Source organism: Vidua macroura, chromosome 5 (assembly GCF_024509145.1).
Source record: "Vidua macroura isolate BioBank_ID:100142 chromosome 5, ASM2450914v1, whole genome shotgun sequence".
Classification (NCBI taxonomy): Eukaryota; Metazoa; Chordata; class Aves; order Passeriformes; family Viduidae; genus Vidua; species Vidua macroura.
The window spans coordinates 73382334-73396740 of NC_071575.1; the positions used below are offsets into that span (position 1 = coordinate 73382334).

General features: G+C 62.1%; 2 protein-coding genes across 2 annotated transcripts in view; one reads left to right on the forward strand and one right to left on the reverse strand.

Annotated features, from left to right (window-relative positions):
• Positions 1-14407, forward strand: part of SND1 (staphylococcal nuclease and tudor domain containing 1) — a 75145-nt gene that overhangs the window by 54901 nt on the left and 5837 nt on the right. Inside the window, exon 16 of the mRNA XM_053977064.1 lies at positions 4333-4442. Coding sequence (XP_053833039.1) covers positions 4333-4442 — 110 coding nt within the window. The remainder of the gene's footprint in view (positions 1-4332; positions 4443-14407) is intronic.
• LRRC4 (leucine rich repeat containing 4) lies at positions 9323-11776 on the reverse strand. The gene has a single exon (XM_053977071.1). The coding sequence runs from the start codon at positions 11774-11776 to the stop codon at positions 9806-9808; it is 1971 nt and encodes a 656-aa protein (XP_053833046.1). The 3' UTR covers positions 9323-9805.

Here is a 14407-nt window from a genome sequence, read left to right on the forward strand (position 1 = left end):
GATTGGCACTGTGGGTTCTGGGATCAGCACTGCAAGGCTCCCAGGATTGGTGCCATGGGATCCTGAGATCGGCACCGCGGGATCCCGGGATCGGCACCGCGGGATCCCGGGATCGGCACCGCGGGGTTCCGGGATTGTAACCGCACTGCGGGGTTCTAGGATTGGCACTGTGGGTTCTGGGATCAGCACCGCAGGGTTCTGGGATTGACGGTGTGGGATCCTGGGATTGGCACCATGGGATCCTGGGATTGGCACCGTGGGGTTCTGGGATCAGCACTGCAGGGTTCTGGGATCAGCACTGCGAGGCTCCCAGGATTGGTGCCATGGGATTCTGGGATTGGCACCGTGGGATTCCGGGATTGGCACCACGGGGTTCCGGGATTGTAACCGCACTGCGGGGTTCTAGGATTGGCACTGTGGGTTCTGAGATCAGCACCGCAGGGTTCTGGGATTGACGGTGTGGGATCCTGGGATTGGCACTATGGGATCCCGGGATTGGCACTATGGGATCCCCTGGATTGGCACCGTGGGGTTCTGGGATTGGCAGTGTGGGTTCTGGGATCAGCACCGCAGAGTTCTGGGATTGTCAGTGCGGGATCCTGGGATTGGCACCACGGTGTTCTGGGATCAGCACTGCAGGGTTGTGAGATCAGTGCCGTGGGGTTCCTGGAATTGGCACCTTGGGATCCCAGGATCGGCACTGTGGGGTTCTGGGGATCTGGCACCGGAACATCCCCTGGGCTGGCACAGGAACATTCCCTGGATTGGGGCACCCCAGGATGAAGGGTCGTAATTAACGCTGGAGCTGCCTCAGGGCTGGGGGAGGTTGGGATTGGGAAGGATGATCCCACCCAAAAAACTTGGGAGCAGGTGGGGAAGCACAAACTGGGGAGAAAGGAGGGAACAGCGGGATATGGGGATGGGGATATAGATGGGGATAGGATGGATTGGGAATGAGGAGCAGGATGGGGATGAGGGTGGGAATGGGATGAGGATGGGGAAGAATTCCATCGGCATTTCAAGGATCCAATTCCAGGATCAAACACTAGGAAAGGTGGGAGTGGCTCCCACACAGGGAATGTTTATCCTAGGATGGAGTCGGGGATTCTTTGTCCATCCCTTTGTTCCCAGAGTTGGGAATGTGTCCTGCCTCCGTCCCCCATGGACACCAGCACCGGGATGGGCTTTTGGGAAGCGGGGGCTCTGTCCCTGCTCCCAGTGATGCTGAGATGTCTCCTGCTGCTGCGATCCCTGCTCCACAGGGGAGTCCCTATCCCATGGGAGTCCCTGCTCCATGGTTCTCCTCTTTGGAGGTCCCTGCTCCACGGGAATTCCTGCTCCATTGGGATTCCTGCTCCACCCTGTGCTGTTCTAGAAGGAATGGATCCCCAAGACCATCCCATCCCATAGAATCCCATGATCCTGGCGGGACCTTCCGGCTTTTATTTTCCCTGTTTTTTGTTGGATTTCTCCCCGGTGCCATTCCCAACCCTCCTCTGCCAAGCCAGGAATAGGATAAATATCCGCCTTTTATCAACGCCTGCCTTTTTTATGGATATCAAATGCAAATGAGCACCAGAAAGAGATGCCAAGTCCCTTAAAATGTGACTCCAGGGATGCTCCCGAGGGAGCTCATCCCAGCTTTCCAGCTAAAATAGATCCGTCAGAGCACTATAAATATGTGCAAATACAGGCGCCGGTTTAATCCCAAATTCCTCTCTCCCGGCAAAACTCTGGAGCCTGACGCCTTCCCGGAGCGGGGGCTGGGAGCAGGAGAATTCCCGAGGGATGAGGGGGCACCTCTGGGGATGTTGGAGTGGCCAAGTGGCTCCAAGGGATCCAAAATCTTCCCCGGGAGCTGCAGGACTGGGAGGCGGGGATGGGAGTCCGGAGTTTTTCCGTGTGAGCATTCCCAACGTGCGGCTGTCCCAGTGCTGTGCCCGTCGGGATCCGGAGTGGATCCTCGGCATTCCAGGCCCACTCCCGCTGTTCCCGGGTATCCCCTCCCTCCGGCTCACCTCCCCTGCTCCCAAAATCCATAAATCCTGTGGGAGATGGATCCCTGGCGCTCGGCCCCGGCACGGCCGATCCCGGCCCGGAGCCATCCCAGATCCTGGTGCCGGCTGCGGCTCTGGCACAGCGAGGGGGCAAAGCTGCTCAAATCCCTGGAATCGGGGCTGGAAGGGTCCTTGCTGCAAGGGATTCTTCCCTGAAAGATCTGTTCTGTCTGTTCCCACTGAGGGCCGGGGAGGAATTCCTCCTGGAATCCTGGTGCAGGATCCTGCAGGGATGCTGTGGGATACTCTGGGATGCTGTGGAATGCCCTGGGATGCTTCAGGCTGTCCCAGGGCTGCTGTGGGGTACCAGGAATGCTCTGGAATGTCCATGGGATGCTGAGGGATACCTTGGGACGCTCAGCATGCCGCAGGATACTCTGGGATGCTGCGGAATTCTCGCCCCCCATCCCTCCAGGGCTGATTCCAGGATGGGAGCAGCCCCACAGCCGCCTCCTCCATCCCGGCCCCGGCCCCGGCTGGGCAGGATTGTGCTGGAATTCTCTGGGAAGCCCAGGGGAGCGCGGTGGCTGCAGCACTTCCAGCCGCATCCCTCATTAATCCGTCACGGCTTCCCGGGAAGCGCGGCACAGCCGCGGATTCGGGATTAGCTGCTATTTTTAAAGTGCTGGAGAACTTTTCCGGGTGCCAAGCGTCCCCTCCCCGCTCCCGCCAGCATTCCCGGGGATTGAGCGCACCCAGCCCAGCCTTCAGAGCTTTCCCTTTTCCAGAACCTTCCCTCCAGTGGGCTTGGGAAGCGTCAGAGGCCGGAGAGGATCCGGAGCGGGATCCCAGCCCGGAGCAGCCGGGAGCTGGCGGAGTTTAAGGATTCCTCAGCTCTTCCCTTGTTATTTTGAGGGAAAATATTCCATTGTGGTCCATGAGCCCTCCTGGCCCTTTCCACGGAGGAGGAAGGGCAGCTCCAGCCCCTCATTCCCATTCCCGGTGCAGCACTGGGGGATGATCCTTGCTGGAGAAATTTGGGATCAGTGCTGGGTCAGGATCAGAGCCAGGGTTGGGATTAGAGCCGTGCCAGAGCCTACTCAGTGCTGGAAGGAGAATTCCAGGGTGATCCCAGATTTTGGGGGTGCCTGATGGTTCCAGCTCATTAGCAAAGATCCCAGGATTTTCTGCTCCCCATCCCCCATTCTGCTGTGTTTCCCAGAATTCCCCTTTTCCAGAAATCCCCCTTTCTGTCCCCATTTTTGGGGAGAGAGGGCATTGGTGCCATGAAGGGCAGGGATGGCGCTGGGAAGCTCCTGCTGGATTCCCTGGAAATGGCTTCCCTTGGAGGCAGCATGGCCTGGGAATGGGGACTGGGACGGGATGGGGATACAACAGGGCCAGGGATGGGGGGGGCAGTGGGGATGAGGGTGAGGATGAGGATGAGGATGAGGATGAGGATGAAGATGGGGAAGGACCTGGTGGCACAGGGACATTGTCCATCAGGATGGGCTCTGGGCACTCCCGGCTGCTCCGGGCAGGATCTGTGTCCTTGTGTCCCTGGGTGTTGGTGACACTGATGTGGCCTTGGGGATGTGGCACCTCCTCACTCGTGGCTCCAGCTTGGAGCTGTGATTCCCAGCACTTCATTCATTATGCAAATTATGTAAATGATCATTAATAATGCAGGACTTCCCTCTGCTCCGATCCGGGGCAGAGGGATCCCAGGGGCAGCGGGAGAAAGGGACATGACAGAGGAGTGGCTGTGATGGAGGGGTCTGGATGGGGGCCTGGCTATGTTTCTGTGCCCCCATCCCTATTTGTCCCCATGTCCCCATCCCTGCCAACACATCCCCTTGGCCCTATCCCTGTTTATCCCCATGTCCCTATCCCTGCTTGTCACTGTGTCCCCATCCCTGTTTGTCCCCATGTCCCCATCCCTGTTTGTCCCCGTGTCCCCATCCCTGCCAACACATCCCCTTGTCCCTATTCTTGTTTGTCCCCTTGTCCCTATCCTTGTTTGTCCCCTTGTCCCTATCCCTGTTTGTCCCCGTGTCCCCATCCCTGCTTGTCACTGTGTCCCCATCCCTGTTTGTCCCCGTGTCCCCATCCCTGCCGACACATCCCCTTGGCCCTATCCCTGTTTGTCCCCATGTCCCCATCCCTGCTTGTCACTGTGTCCCCATCCCAGCCTGTTCCAGCCTGTCCCACCGCCATGCCACCCCTGGACCCTCCCGGAGCTCCCCTCATGTCCCTTGTTCCCAGCGTCCCCTTCCCGCCCAGCCCTTCCCGGGGTGCCCTTCCCGGGCCCTGACCCTGCCCGGTTTTCCCGCAGGGATCGAGTGCCCGCGGGGTGCCCGGAACGTGCCGGGGCTGGCGCAGGAGGGGGAGCCCTTCAGCGAGGAGGCCACGCTCTTCACCAAGGAGCTCGTGCTGCAGAGGGAGGTACGACCGGAGCCGGGCATGGGGGGGATCCGGGGGGATCCAGGGATCCAGGATCCAGCTGTGAGGTTCCGGAGGGTGAGCTATACCCAGAGATCCCGGGAATACTGAGAACTCCCAGGGGATACCAGGAGTATCCTGTGGGATATGGAGAGATCCAAGGTGTCACCGGCAGATCCCAGGTGATACTGAGAGATCCCAGGGGATGCTGAGAGTGCCCTGGGCAGGTGCAGGATGGATGTGGGATTGGATTCTGGATGGACGTGGAGTTGGATTCCAGATGGATCCCCCTGTTTGAACCTGTTCCCGTTAACGTCTCCGGATATTAAAATTCCCTGGAACTCCTGTGATTTCCCTGATTGCAGCTCCGGAGCTCGGGGCCCATTTTGGGTAATTTTTCCGTGATTCACAATTCCAAGGTGGATACCGGATCTCTCCCCCCCTCGACTGCCTCGGTCCCGCTGAGCCAAAATTCAGGGACTGACGCTCCCATCCAGATGTTGGCATTGGTGCAGATGTGGGCGTGGATAGAGATGGGATTCGTGGATCCAGATGGGATTTATATATCCAGATGTGGCTGTGGCTGCAGACACGGTTGATGCAGATGTGGACACAGCTGCCGTTTTGGGCATGGATCCAGATGTAGGCAGGGACGCAGATGTGGTTTGTGGATGCAGATGTGGCTGCAGATCCAGGTGTGGGCACAGTGACAGCTGTGGCCCTGGATCCAGATGTTGCCATGGGTGCAGGCGTGGTGGACGCAGGTGCAGTTGTGGCTGTAGACCCAGGTGTGGATGCAGGTGTGGATCCAGATGTGGCAGCAGCTGCAGGCCGGTGATGCCAGCTGTGGGGACGTGGGGATGCAGGGACACGGGGGCGTAAGGGTGTGGAATGCTGGGACACAGGGGCGTAGGAACGCAGGGAAACAGGGATGTGGGAATGCAGGGACACAGGGGCACGGGGATGCAGGGACCTGGGAATGCAGGGACCTGAGGATACGGAAACACAGGGACAGGAGGACACAGGGGTGCAGGAATACAGGAACACGGAGAAACAGGGACACGGGAGTACAGGGACACGGGGATGCAGGGGTGCAGGGATACAGGAACACGGAGAAACAGGGACACGGGAGTACAGGGACACGGGGACACTGCAGTCGTCCCCCTCCCTGCTCAGCATCTCGTGCTGCCGGGAATTGCTGACCCGCATCCCAAGGGCTTCGCTCCGCTGCCTCGGCACATTCCGGAGGCTCCGCGCTGCACCTGCCCAGGAATGCCGTGGTGGGGAGGCCAGATGGAGCCGGAGCTGCTTCCCAGGAATGCTGTGGCAGGGAGGACACGTGGAAGCCGGGACGCTTCCCGGGAATGTCGTGGGGAGGCCGTGGGAAGATGGGCTGCCGCCCAGGAACGTGGCGGTGGGGAGGCCACGTGGAATTGGGGATGCGGGGCAGGAACTGGGGATGCAGAGCAGGAATGCCGTGGCAGGGAGGCCGTGGGAAGCCGGGATGCTGCCCAGGCCAATTCCTGGCTCCGGCTGCCGGTCCCGGCACGGGTCCCCACGGTTCCCACAGTGGCCCCGGCCGCGTTCCCGCCGGCAGCCGAGTCCCTGCCCACCCCCACAGCCGTGGGATATTTTTATCCGGCGGCTCCGGCTGCTGCTGACTCACGGGCCCGGAGCCGCCGCTGACGAACCGGCCCCGGAGCGTGGGGAGCAGGGGGGTGCTGGGATGTTCCGGCGGGATCGCGGCTCCCGGAGCACCCGGGAAGGGCCCAGGGGACCCCTGGGTGCCCCTCGGCTCCTCCGCGGCCGCTCCGATCCGGCAGGAGCTGCTGATCCTCTGGGAACGCCGGGAAACTGCCCCGGCCCCCCCACATATTCCAGTGCTTTTTGTCTGCTGGAGCTGTGAATTCCCAGTTGGTCAGTCCTGCCCTGATCCCAGCACTGATCCCAGTCCAAATCCCAGCCTGATCCCAATCCTAATTCCAGCCTGATTCTAGTGTTGATCCCAACTCCAATCCCAGCACCAATCCCCACCCTTATCCCAGGGTCAATCCCAACACTGATCCCAATCCCAGCTCCACTCCCAGCATTGATCCCAGCACCAATCCCAACCCCAGGGCCAATCCCGGCCCTGTGCTTGGAGCATCTGCTGTGTCCCATTGCATCCTACCACATCCCACCCCATCCCACCCCATCCCACCCCATCCCACCTCATCCCATCTCATCCCACCTCACCCCGCTCCCTCCAGAGCCACCGATGCCAGGGGAGATCAGCAGAGCTCCAAATCCCGCTGCCGTGGGGACTTCCCTGTCATTCCCTAAAAATCCCTGGATTTAATTTGTCACAGGGCCTGATTCCCACCCTGCTCCGAAGGAATCATTCCAGACAAAGACCTGGGGGTGCTCCGGGAGTTGGGGGTTCTGGGGGGATTGTCCAAGATGGATGGGATGGAATTCCTGGAAGTGGGAGCTTGGGGGGTCCAGAACCAGAGGGGTTTGGGGATGGGATGGGGATGAGGATGAGGATGAGGATGAGGATGAGGATGAGGATGGGATAATGATGATAATGATGAACTCGGCTGCCCTAATTTTGGGCTAAAATCAATGCCAATAAAATCCATAAATCCCTCCAGCCCCCTGCAGCATTCCCAGGATTTTTGGGATCACTCCTGTCTGTCCACAGCACAGGGAGGAGGGGGGGGGGGGGTTCATCCCCCAGGATGAAGAGGAGGTGTTGGCATTCCCAGATTGGCCTGGGTGGGAAAATTCAGGAATAAAGGGAAAAGCAGGAATATGATTTTGGGAAAAACTGACCTGGATCCGCCAAAAACGGCAAAAATCCCCAAAAAAATCCCAAATCCCAACACTGAACCCTGACAGCTCCATGGTGACTGGGGGAGGGGTCAAACCCCCCCCAGATGTGGCGGTGGCACAGGGGTGGTGGCACCACCCCTGGCACTGGGGTGGAGGTGGCACCTTGGGGACAGTGGTGCCATCGAGGGTCCCCACGTCCCCACCATGACAGGGACACTCTGTGTCCCTGTCCCTGTGTCCCTGTGTCCCTTGTCCCCACCAGCAGCACCCAGCACATGCCGTGTCCTGACGGTGGCACCCGGTGTCCAGGCTGGGGTCCCAGTGTCCCCACACAGCTGAGGCTCCTGCTGTCCCCTCTAAGTGTCCCTGTTCCACAGAACGGGGGATCCCGCTGTCCCCTGAAGCCCTGTGACCCTGCTGTCCCCTCACAGGGGGGGTCCCAGTGTCCCCCTGTCCCTCCTGGGCAGGGGCAGTGCCACTGAGTGATCCCCATCCCTCCTCCCTCCCTCCAGCCCCAATTCCAGCTGCAAGCCCCCAGCCTGGGGGGTGACCCCCAACCCCCTCAGCCCCACACCGGGGTCCCGCTGTCCCCCCCCTGCCAGTGCCCCCCCGCTGCTGTCACCCCCCGATTCTCATTATTCCCCCCAATGTCACCCTGGAATTGTCCCCCCATGTCACCCTCCAGGCCCCCCCCCAATTGTCATCACCCCAATGTCACCCCCTAATTCTTGTCCCCCCCCCCAAGTTCTTGTCACCCCAATGTCACCCCCTAATTCTTGTCCCCCCCCCAAGTTCTTGTTGTCACCCCCGTGTCACCCCCAGTTCTCCTCACCCCCTCCCCTCCTCCATCCTCTCCCTCCATCTCCCTTTCCCGCTCTGCGATTTTTCCAAAGCTTTTCCTGCTGAGAGGACAAAAAACCCCTTTCAGGCTGGCAGGGAGGGGGGGCCCCCCCGCACCCCCTCCCGAGCGCCCCCGTTTAACCCCTCGGGCACTCGGCGTTACAAATTTGGAACAATATTTATTAAAATACAAAAATACACTTGTTTTTTTTTTTTTTTTTTGTTGGATTCGCGGTACAGTCGGATCCTTCCGGCGTTTACAGCCCGAGAGGGAACTTCTGCATCTCCTTCCCGCCTTCCACCCCCCCCCGGACACCCCCAAACCCTAAATTTTAGCTCAGTTTTGCCCCCCTCTCCGAGAATATTTTAAAGCTAAAACGAGAAATTAAAGTAATTCCAGCGCCCAAGCAATCAGGGGGGGCCCCCCCTCTCGCTGCTGCCCGACCCCCCCCGACCCCCTCATCCCCTCGGGACCCCCACGAGGCACTTGGGGTCCCCACCAGGACCCCCCCACGGCGCCACCTCCGATGCTGGTGGCCCCCACATTGTCACTTACCCCCCCCTCCCCAAGCCCTTAATTTCTCCCAGCCCCCCCCGTTCCGTGAGCAGCCCTTGGGGGGGGGTGTCCCCATTGTCACCCCCTCCCAGGGACGGGGGGGGTGGTTCCCCACACCCCCCCCCCCCCCCCACTCAAATAAAAGGACTAAAAATGCCGTTTTTAGTGAAGGTGGTTACAATCATTGGTCAGGTCTCCCGTGGGGGCCCCCCCAGCCCCCCAGGAGCCGTAGCCCTGTGCCGGGGGGTCCGCGAGGCCCGGGGGGGGTGACAAACACCGTGGGAAAGGGGGTGCAGAGCAAAGCGGGGGGCACCCGCTCTCCCCCCCCCCACCCAAGATCCCCCCCAAACCACCCCCCCAGGCGCTTGCGGGGTTTTCCCCCTTCCCGTGGGTTTTAGAGGAATTTTTTGCTTGAGTACATTGCAGACGTCCATCCCCAGCCCTCAGGCTGCGCCCCCCGCCCCCCCCCCCGAGCCCCCCACCCCCCCAAAATCCATTCCTTTATTGCATTGGGAAGGTCTTGGCGCGGGGCCGAGATCCCGCTCCGGTGACGCCGGAGCCGCCGGCGCGCGGCCAAGGGCATCGCCGCGGGGTGTGGGGGGCCGACCTCACCCCCTCCCCCAAATAACCCCCAAAACCACCCCGACCCCCCCCCCAGACCCCACCCCGACAGCTTCTGCCACCGCTCCGGCGTCCCCCGCGTCCCCCCGCGCCACGGCACCGCCGCTCGTCCCCGAGCACGGGGATTTTTCCTCTTATTACCGATTTTGTTTTTTTTTCCTCTGTTTCTCCTGGTTTGTTTCTTTTTGTGTTTAAATAGAACCTGCGAGTTAGAAAATAGTGGTTTTTTTGTAGGAGTTTTGGGTGGGTTTCGTTAAATTTTAATAGAATCTGCTGCTCTTCTCGGCCCCGAGGTTGGCTATAGAAGCATGTACACGAAAAAGAGTCTCTCCCCCCCCCTGTACAAAAGTTGTGTCTATTATTGAGGAATTCTCCTGGTTTTCCTTAGTATTGAGGAATTCTCCTGGGTTTCCTTCTTTTTGGAGTTCTGCTTTTGTGCATCTATTGCGTTTATAATAATTCGGGGCCGGGGTTGGAGGTGGTGGGGGGGGGACGACGACCCAAAAAAAAGCAGGAAAAAGCCCCCGAAAAAGAGTCATATCTGGGTTTCCTGAACTTTCTCCTTGGGGTGGGTCTGGATTAAATAGGGGTCGGCCAGGGTGGTCCCGGGGGGGTGCAGGGAGTTGCCCAGCGCGTTCTCTGTCCAGTGGGCGCCGTGTCCGGCCTTGTAGGTGTTGTAGTTGAGGTGCTCGTGGATGTTGGGCAGCACCACGGCCCCCTCCCCGGCCCCGCCGGCCGGGGCGGCCGCGGGCGTGGCCGCGGCGGCCGGCGCGATGTCCTCGTCCACCTGGATGATCTCCACGGTGCGGGCGGCGGTGACGGTGCTGCGCTGCTGGTGGCGCTTGCGGAGCTTGTAGAAGACGATGAGCATGGCGGCGGCCAGCAGCGTCACGGCCACGAAGCAGCCGATGATGATCTTGGTGGTCTTCATCACCTCGTCCAGGCTGGTCTGCAGCTTGTCGCCGGCGTCGGCCGTGGGCACGGCCACCTGCTTGGGCGGGCGCGTGGTCTGCACCAGCACGGTGGTGGTGGTGGTGTAGGCCGGCTGGTAGCCCGTCGAGGTGGTGGGCACGGGCTTGGTGAACTTGGGGGACACGTCCTCGGGGGAGATCTCGGTGGTCTCCACCGTGACAGTGGTGAAGAAGCTGTAGTTGGAGGTGTTGAGCTCGGCCGTGCTGACGTTGAGGAAGGCCGAAGCGTTGGAGTTACCGGCCACGTTGGTCACCATGCAGGTGTAGAGGCCGGTGTCGGTCAGCAGCACGTGCGAGAAGTTGAGGGTGCCGTCGTTGAGCACGGAGAGGCGCGGGTGGCTCGAGGCGTGGCTCAGCACCGTCCCGTTGGGCAGCAGCCACCGCACCGAGGACATGGAGGGCGTCCGGCAGCGCAGCTCGGCCACGCGCCCCTCCGAGATGTTGAGGTCCGCGGGCGCGTCCATGATGAAGGGCGCCGAGCACTGGAAGGAGGTCTGGTCCACCTCCACCAGGAAGCGGCCCCGCATGTGCAGCGGGGCGTGGCAGCGGCCGCAGCAGGTGGAGTTGGTGGGGATGTACTCCCGCAGCCACCACGACAGCCAGAGGATGTCGCAGTCGCAGTCCCAGGGGTTGTGGTGCAGGTGCAGCTCCACCAGGTAGCGCAGCGGGGCGAACAGGTCGTGGGGCAGGGACGACAGGTTGTTGTGGGCCAGGTTGAGCTCCACCAGCGCCGTCAGGTCGTCGAAGGCGTTGCGCTCGATCAGGTTGATCTGCGAGTTCATAATCCAGAGCTTTTTGAGGGATTTGAGCCCGTGGAAGGAGCCCGGTTTGATCTCGGGGAAGTTGTTGCCCGACATCTCCAGCTCCTCCAGGCCCACCAAGGGCGTCAGGTTGGGCATGTCCTTAATGTTGCACATCCCCAGGTTGAGGTACTTGAGGTTGTACAAGCCCTCGAAGGCGCCCTCGGAGATGTACTCGAGCTTCTTGAGCTCGCCCAGGTCGAGGCGCATGAGGGAGGGCACGCGGTTGAAGGCGTAGCTGGGGATGCTCTCGATGGGGTTGTTGCGCAGCCACAGCTCCCGCAGCTTGGACAGGTACTCGAAGGCCCCGCTGGGGATCACCGTCAGCCAGTTGTCGAAGAGCTCCAGGGTGTTGAGGCTGGCCAGGCCGTTGAAGGCGCCCACCTCGATCTGCCGGATGGCGTTCCTGCCCAGCTGCAGCACCTCCAGGTGGTGCAGGTGGCGGAACGTGTCCGCCTGGATCATCTGGATGTTGTTCTCCATGAGGTTGAGATAGCGGGTGTTGGAGGGGATGCCGGGGGGCACCTCGGCCAGGCCGCGGCGGGTGCACACCACCTTGCTGAACTGGTTACTGCAGGAGCACACGGAGGGGCAGCTCTGGGGGCCCGGCGAGGCGGCGGCCGTGGCCAGGAGCCACGCGTGCAGGGTCAGGGAGGCGGCCAGGAGCCCCGGCCAGGTGCGGTGGCGGCGGTGGCGGCGGAGGTGGTGCACAGTTACCTGCCACAAGAGCTTCATGGTGTGGCACGTTCATCATTCACCATCGTCTGGGGATGGCGGCGAGAACAGGAGAACGGGCTCGGGGCCCCCCCCTCTCCCGGCTCCCACGAGCTGGGGGGCCCGGCTGGCCGGAGGGGGGGGGGGGGGGGTTCGGGGTGCTGGGGTCGGGGGGGGGGAAGCTCCGAGGAGAGCAGGGGTTGAGGAGGGAAAAATTAAAATTTAGTGGGGGGGAAAAAAAAATCAGCGGTAGGTGCTGGGGAGGGGGAGGGTGGGGGGAGAGGAGGAGAAGGAACCCCCCCCCGCCCGGCCCCGCTCGCCAGTACCTACCTGGGGAAGGGGGATCGGGGGGTCCGGGGGGGCTCGAGGCGAGCGCGGGGGGCGCGGGACCGAGGAGGGTGGGGGGGGAGGGGGGGCCGGCTCCCAAAAAAAAAAAAAAAAAAAAAAAAAAAGACAAAATGGCTCCTGGAGGCTGCGGTGCAGGATGGGGGGGGGGGGGGCCGGCCCGGCTAAGCGGGGGCCCGGCAGCCCCCGACCGCGGCCAACCCCGCGGCCTCGCACCTCCGCCCGTGGGGCCGGCCCGGGGGGCTCGGCGGGGCCGGCATGGCCGCCCCCCCCCAGGCCGCGGGGAAAAGGTGGGGGGGGGAACGCGGGGAAAGTGGTGAAAAAGGAAATAATTAAAAAAAAAAAAAAAAAAAGAAGCGGGGAGAAAAGGAAGAATTGGGAAAAGGGGAGGGAGCGGAGGAGAGAAAAAGTGGGGAAAAAAAAAAAAAAAAAAGGAAAACGGGGAGGGAAATGGGAATGGGGGAAAAAAAAAAAAATTGGCCAGGAAAGGGAATTGGAAAAGGAGGTAAAAACGGAATAAAAATCTAAAATGAAATCAAATCAAGATAAGAATGGAAATGAGGATAAAAGTTAAAATAAAGCTAAAATCAGATGAACAACTAAAAATAAAAATTCAAAATATTAAAAAAAAAAAAATCCCCAAACAACCCGGACGAAACCTAAAAATAAAACAGGAAAATAAAGATTAAAAATAGGCCGAAATAAATAAATAAATCGCGGGGAGCCCCCCCCGGGAGAGGGAAAAACGCGGTTCGGGGAGGGAGCGGGGGGGAGGAAAGGGCGTCGGCGTGGGGGGGGGGGAGATGCCGGCGGGGGGCACCTCCCGGTAGCGGCGGCGGCTGCGCTGGTGGCGGGGCGGGGGGGTCCCGTCCCGTCCCCTCCCGCGTGTCGTTCCCGCGTCCCCGCGTGGGTGTCGCGTTCAGCGGCGGCGCGGGGCGATGGTGGCGGTGACAGCGGCGGTGACAGCGGTGGCGGTCGCGGTGCCGGCGGGCATCCTCCGGTGGCGGGGGCCGCGCGGGGCGGTGCGGGCGGTGCGGGCGGTGCGGTGCGGGGCGGTGCGGGCGGTGCGGGAAGCAGCCGCGCAGGCGGCTGGCTCATCCTTTTGTCCTTCAGTGCGAGCGCGGATGGATTGCTGCTGCCGCCGCTCCCGCTGCTCCTGCTGACGCATCCCGGCTCCGCACAGACCCCCCCGCGCCCCCCCGCACCCCCACCCACCCACCCACCCGCCGCTCTCCGGAGGGGCCCCCGCCGGCCCCGCTTCGGCCGGTGCGGCGGCCCCGGAGCGGTTTTGTGCGCGGGGAGGGGGATGCGGGATGCGCCGCTTCCTCCTCCTCTTCCTCCTCCCTCCCGCCGCCTCCTCCTCCTCCTCCCCCTCCCCGCAGCCCCGCTCGGGGCTTGTGGAGGGGGGGGCCCGCTCCCTTAGCGACCCCTCCTCGGGGCCGGGGGGACGGACGGACAGACGGACAGATGGGCGGAGGGAGGGACGGAGGGACGGGGGCAGCGCGGGGCTCGGCGGCTTTGAGGTGACGAGGGCCGGGGAGACCCCGGGTCCGACCCCCCCCGCGGAGCGGGGACCCCTGAGCCCCCGGCCCGCGGGGCTGAGACCCGACACAAGCTGTGACACTGATGGGGAGCACCAGGGGTGGAGGGGGGGACACGGGGTGACTGCCAGGGGCTGGGGACAGGGGACGGGGGACAGGGACCTGGTGCTGCTGCTGCTCTTTGGGGCCCGGGCTGAGCTCTGCACCCCCTGGGACTGGGGGGACGCGGCACCACCTGCAGCCTCTATAAGCATCCTTTGCCCCCCCCGCTCTTGGTGGCACCGGTGGCATTTGGAGCTGTCACCTGAGTGCCACCAGTGGGTGGTGGGGACCTCTGTGGGGCTGGTGGCTCCTCTGGGACACCCTGTCTGGCGCTGCTCCAGGGCGCCCCAGGACCCTCCTGTCCTTCCTCGCTGGGGTCACTGTCCCCATGATGTTGGCACATCCCCAGGGGGGTTCAGCTGTTCCAGTGATGTCCCCACCAGGAGCTGCAGGACCTGGTGGCCACATCTTGTCCCTGAGTCCATCAATGTCCTGCGTGTCCCCTGGCTGGTGACCCAGTGGTGACACGGGAGACAGGGGCACCTTTGTCACCCAGAGTGTCACCCTGCGGCACTGGGGAGGTGCCACAGCCGTGCACGAGGCGCTGACCCCGGGGACCAGCCTGGCACTGGCATCCCTGGGGGCAGCGGGTGGCCTGGGGCCATGTCCCTGCCACACACCGGCCTTGGCAAGTGCGGTGCCGTGTCCGGTGCGGTGCCGTGGC

Coding starts and splice junctions, on each gene's coding strand:
- LRRC4 (XM_053977071.1), bottom strand. CDS start 11,776: ATGAAGCTCTTGTGGCAGGTAACTGTGCACCACCTCCGCCGCCACCGC.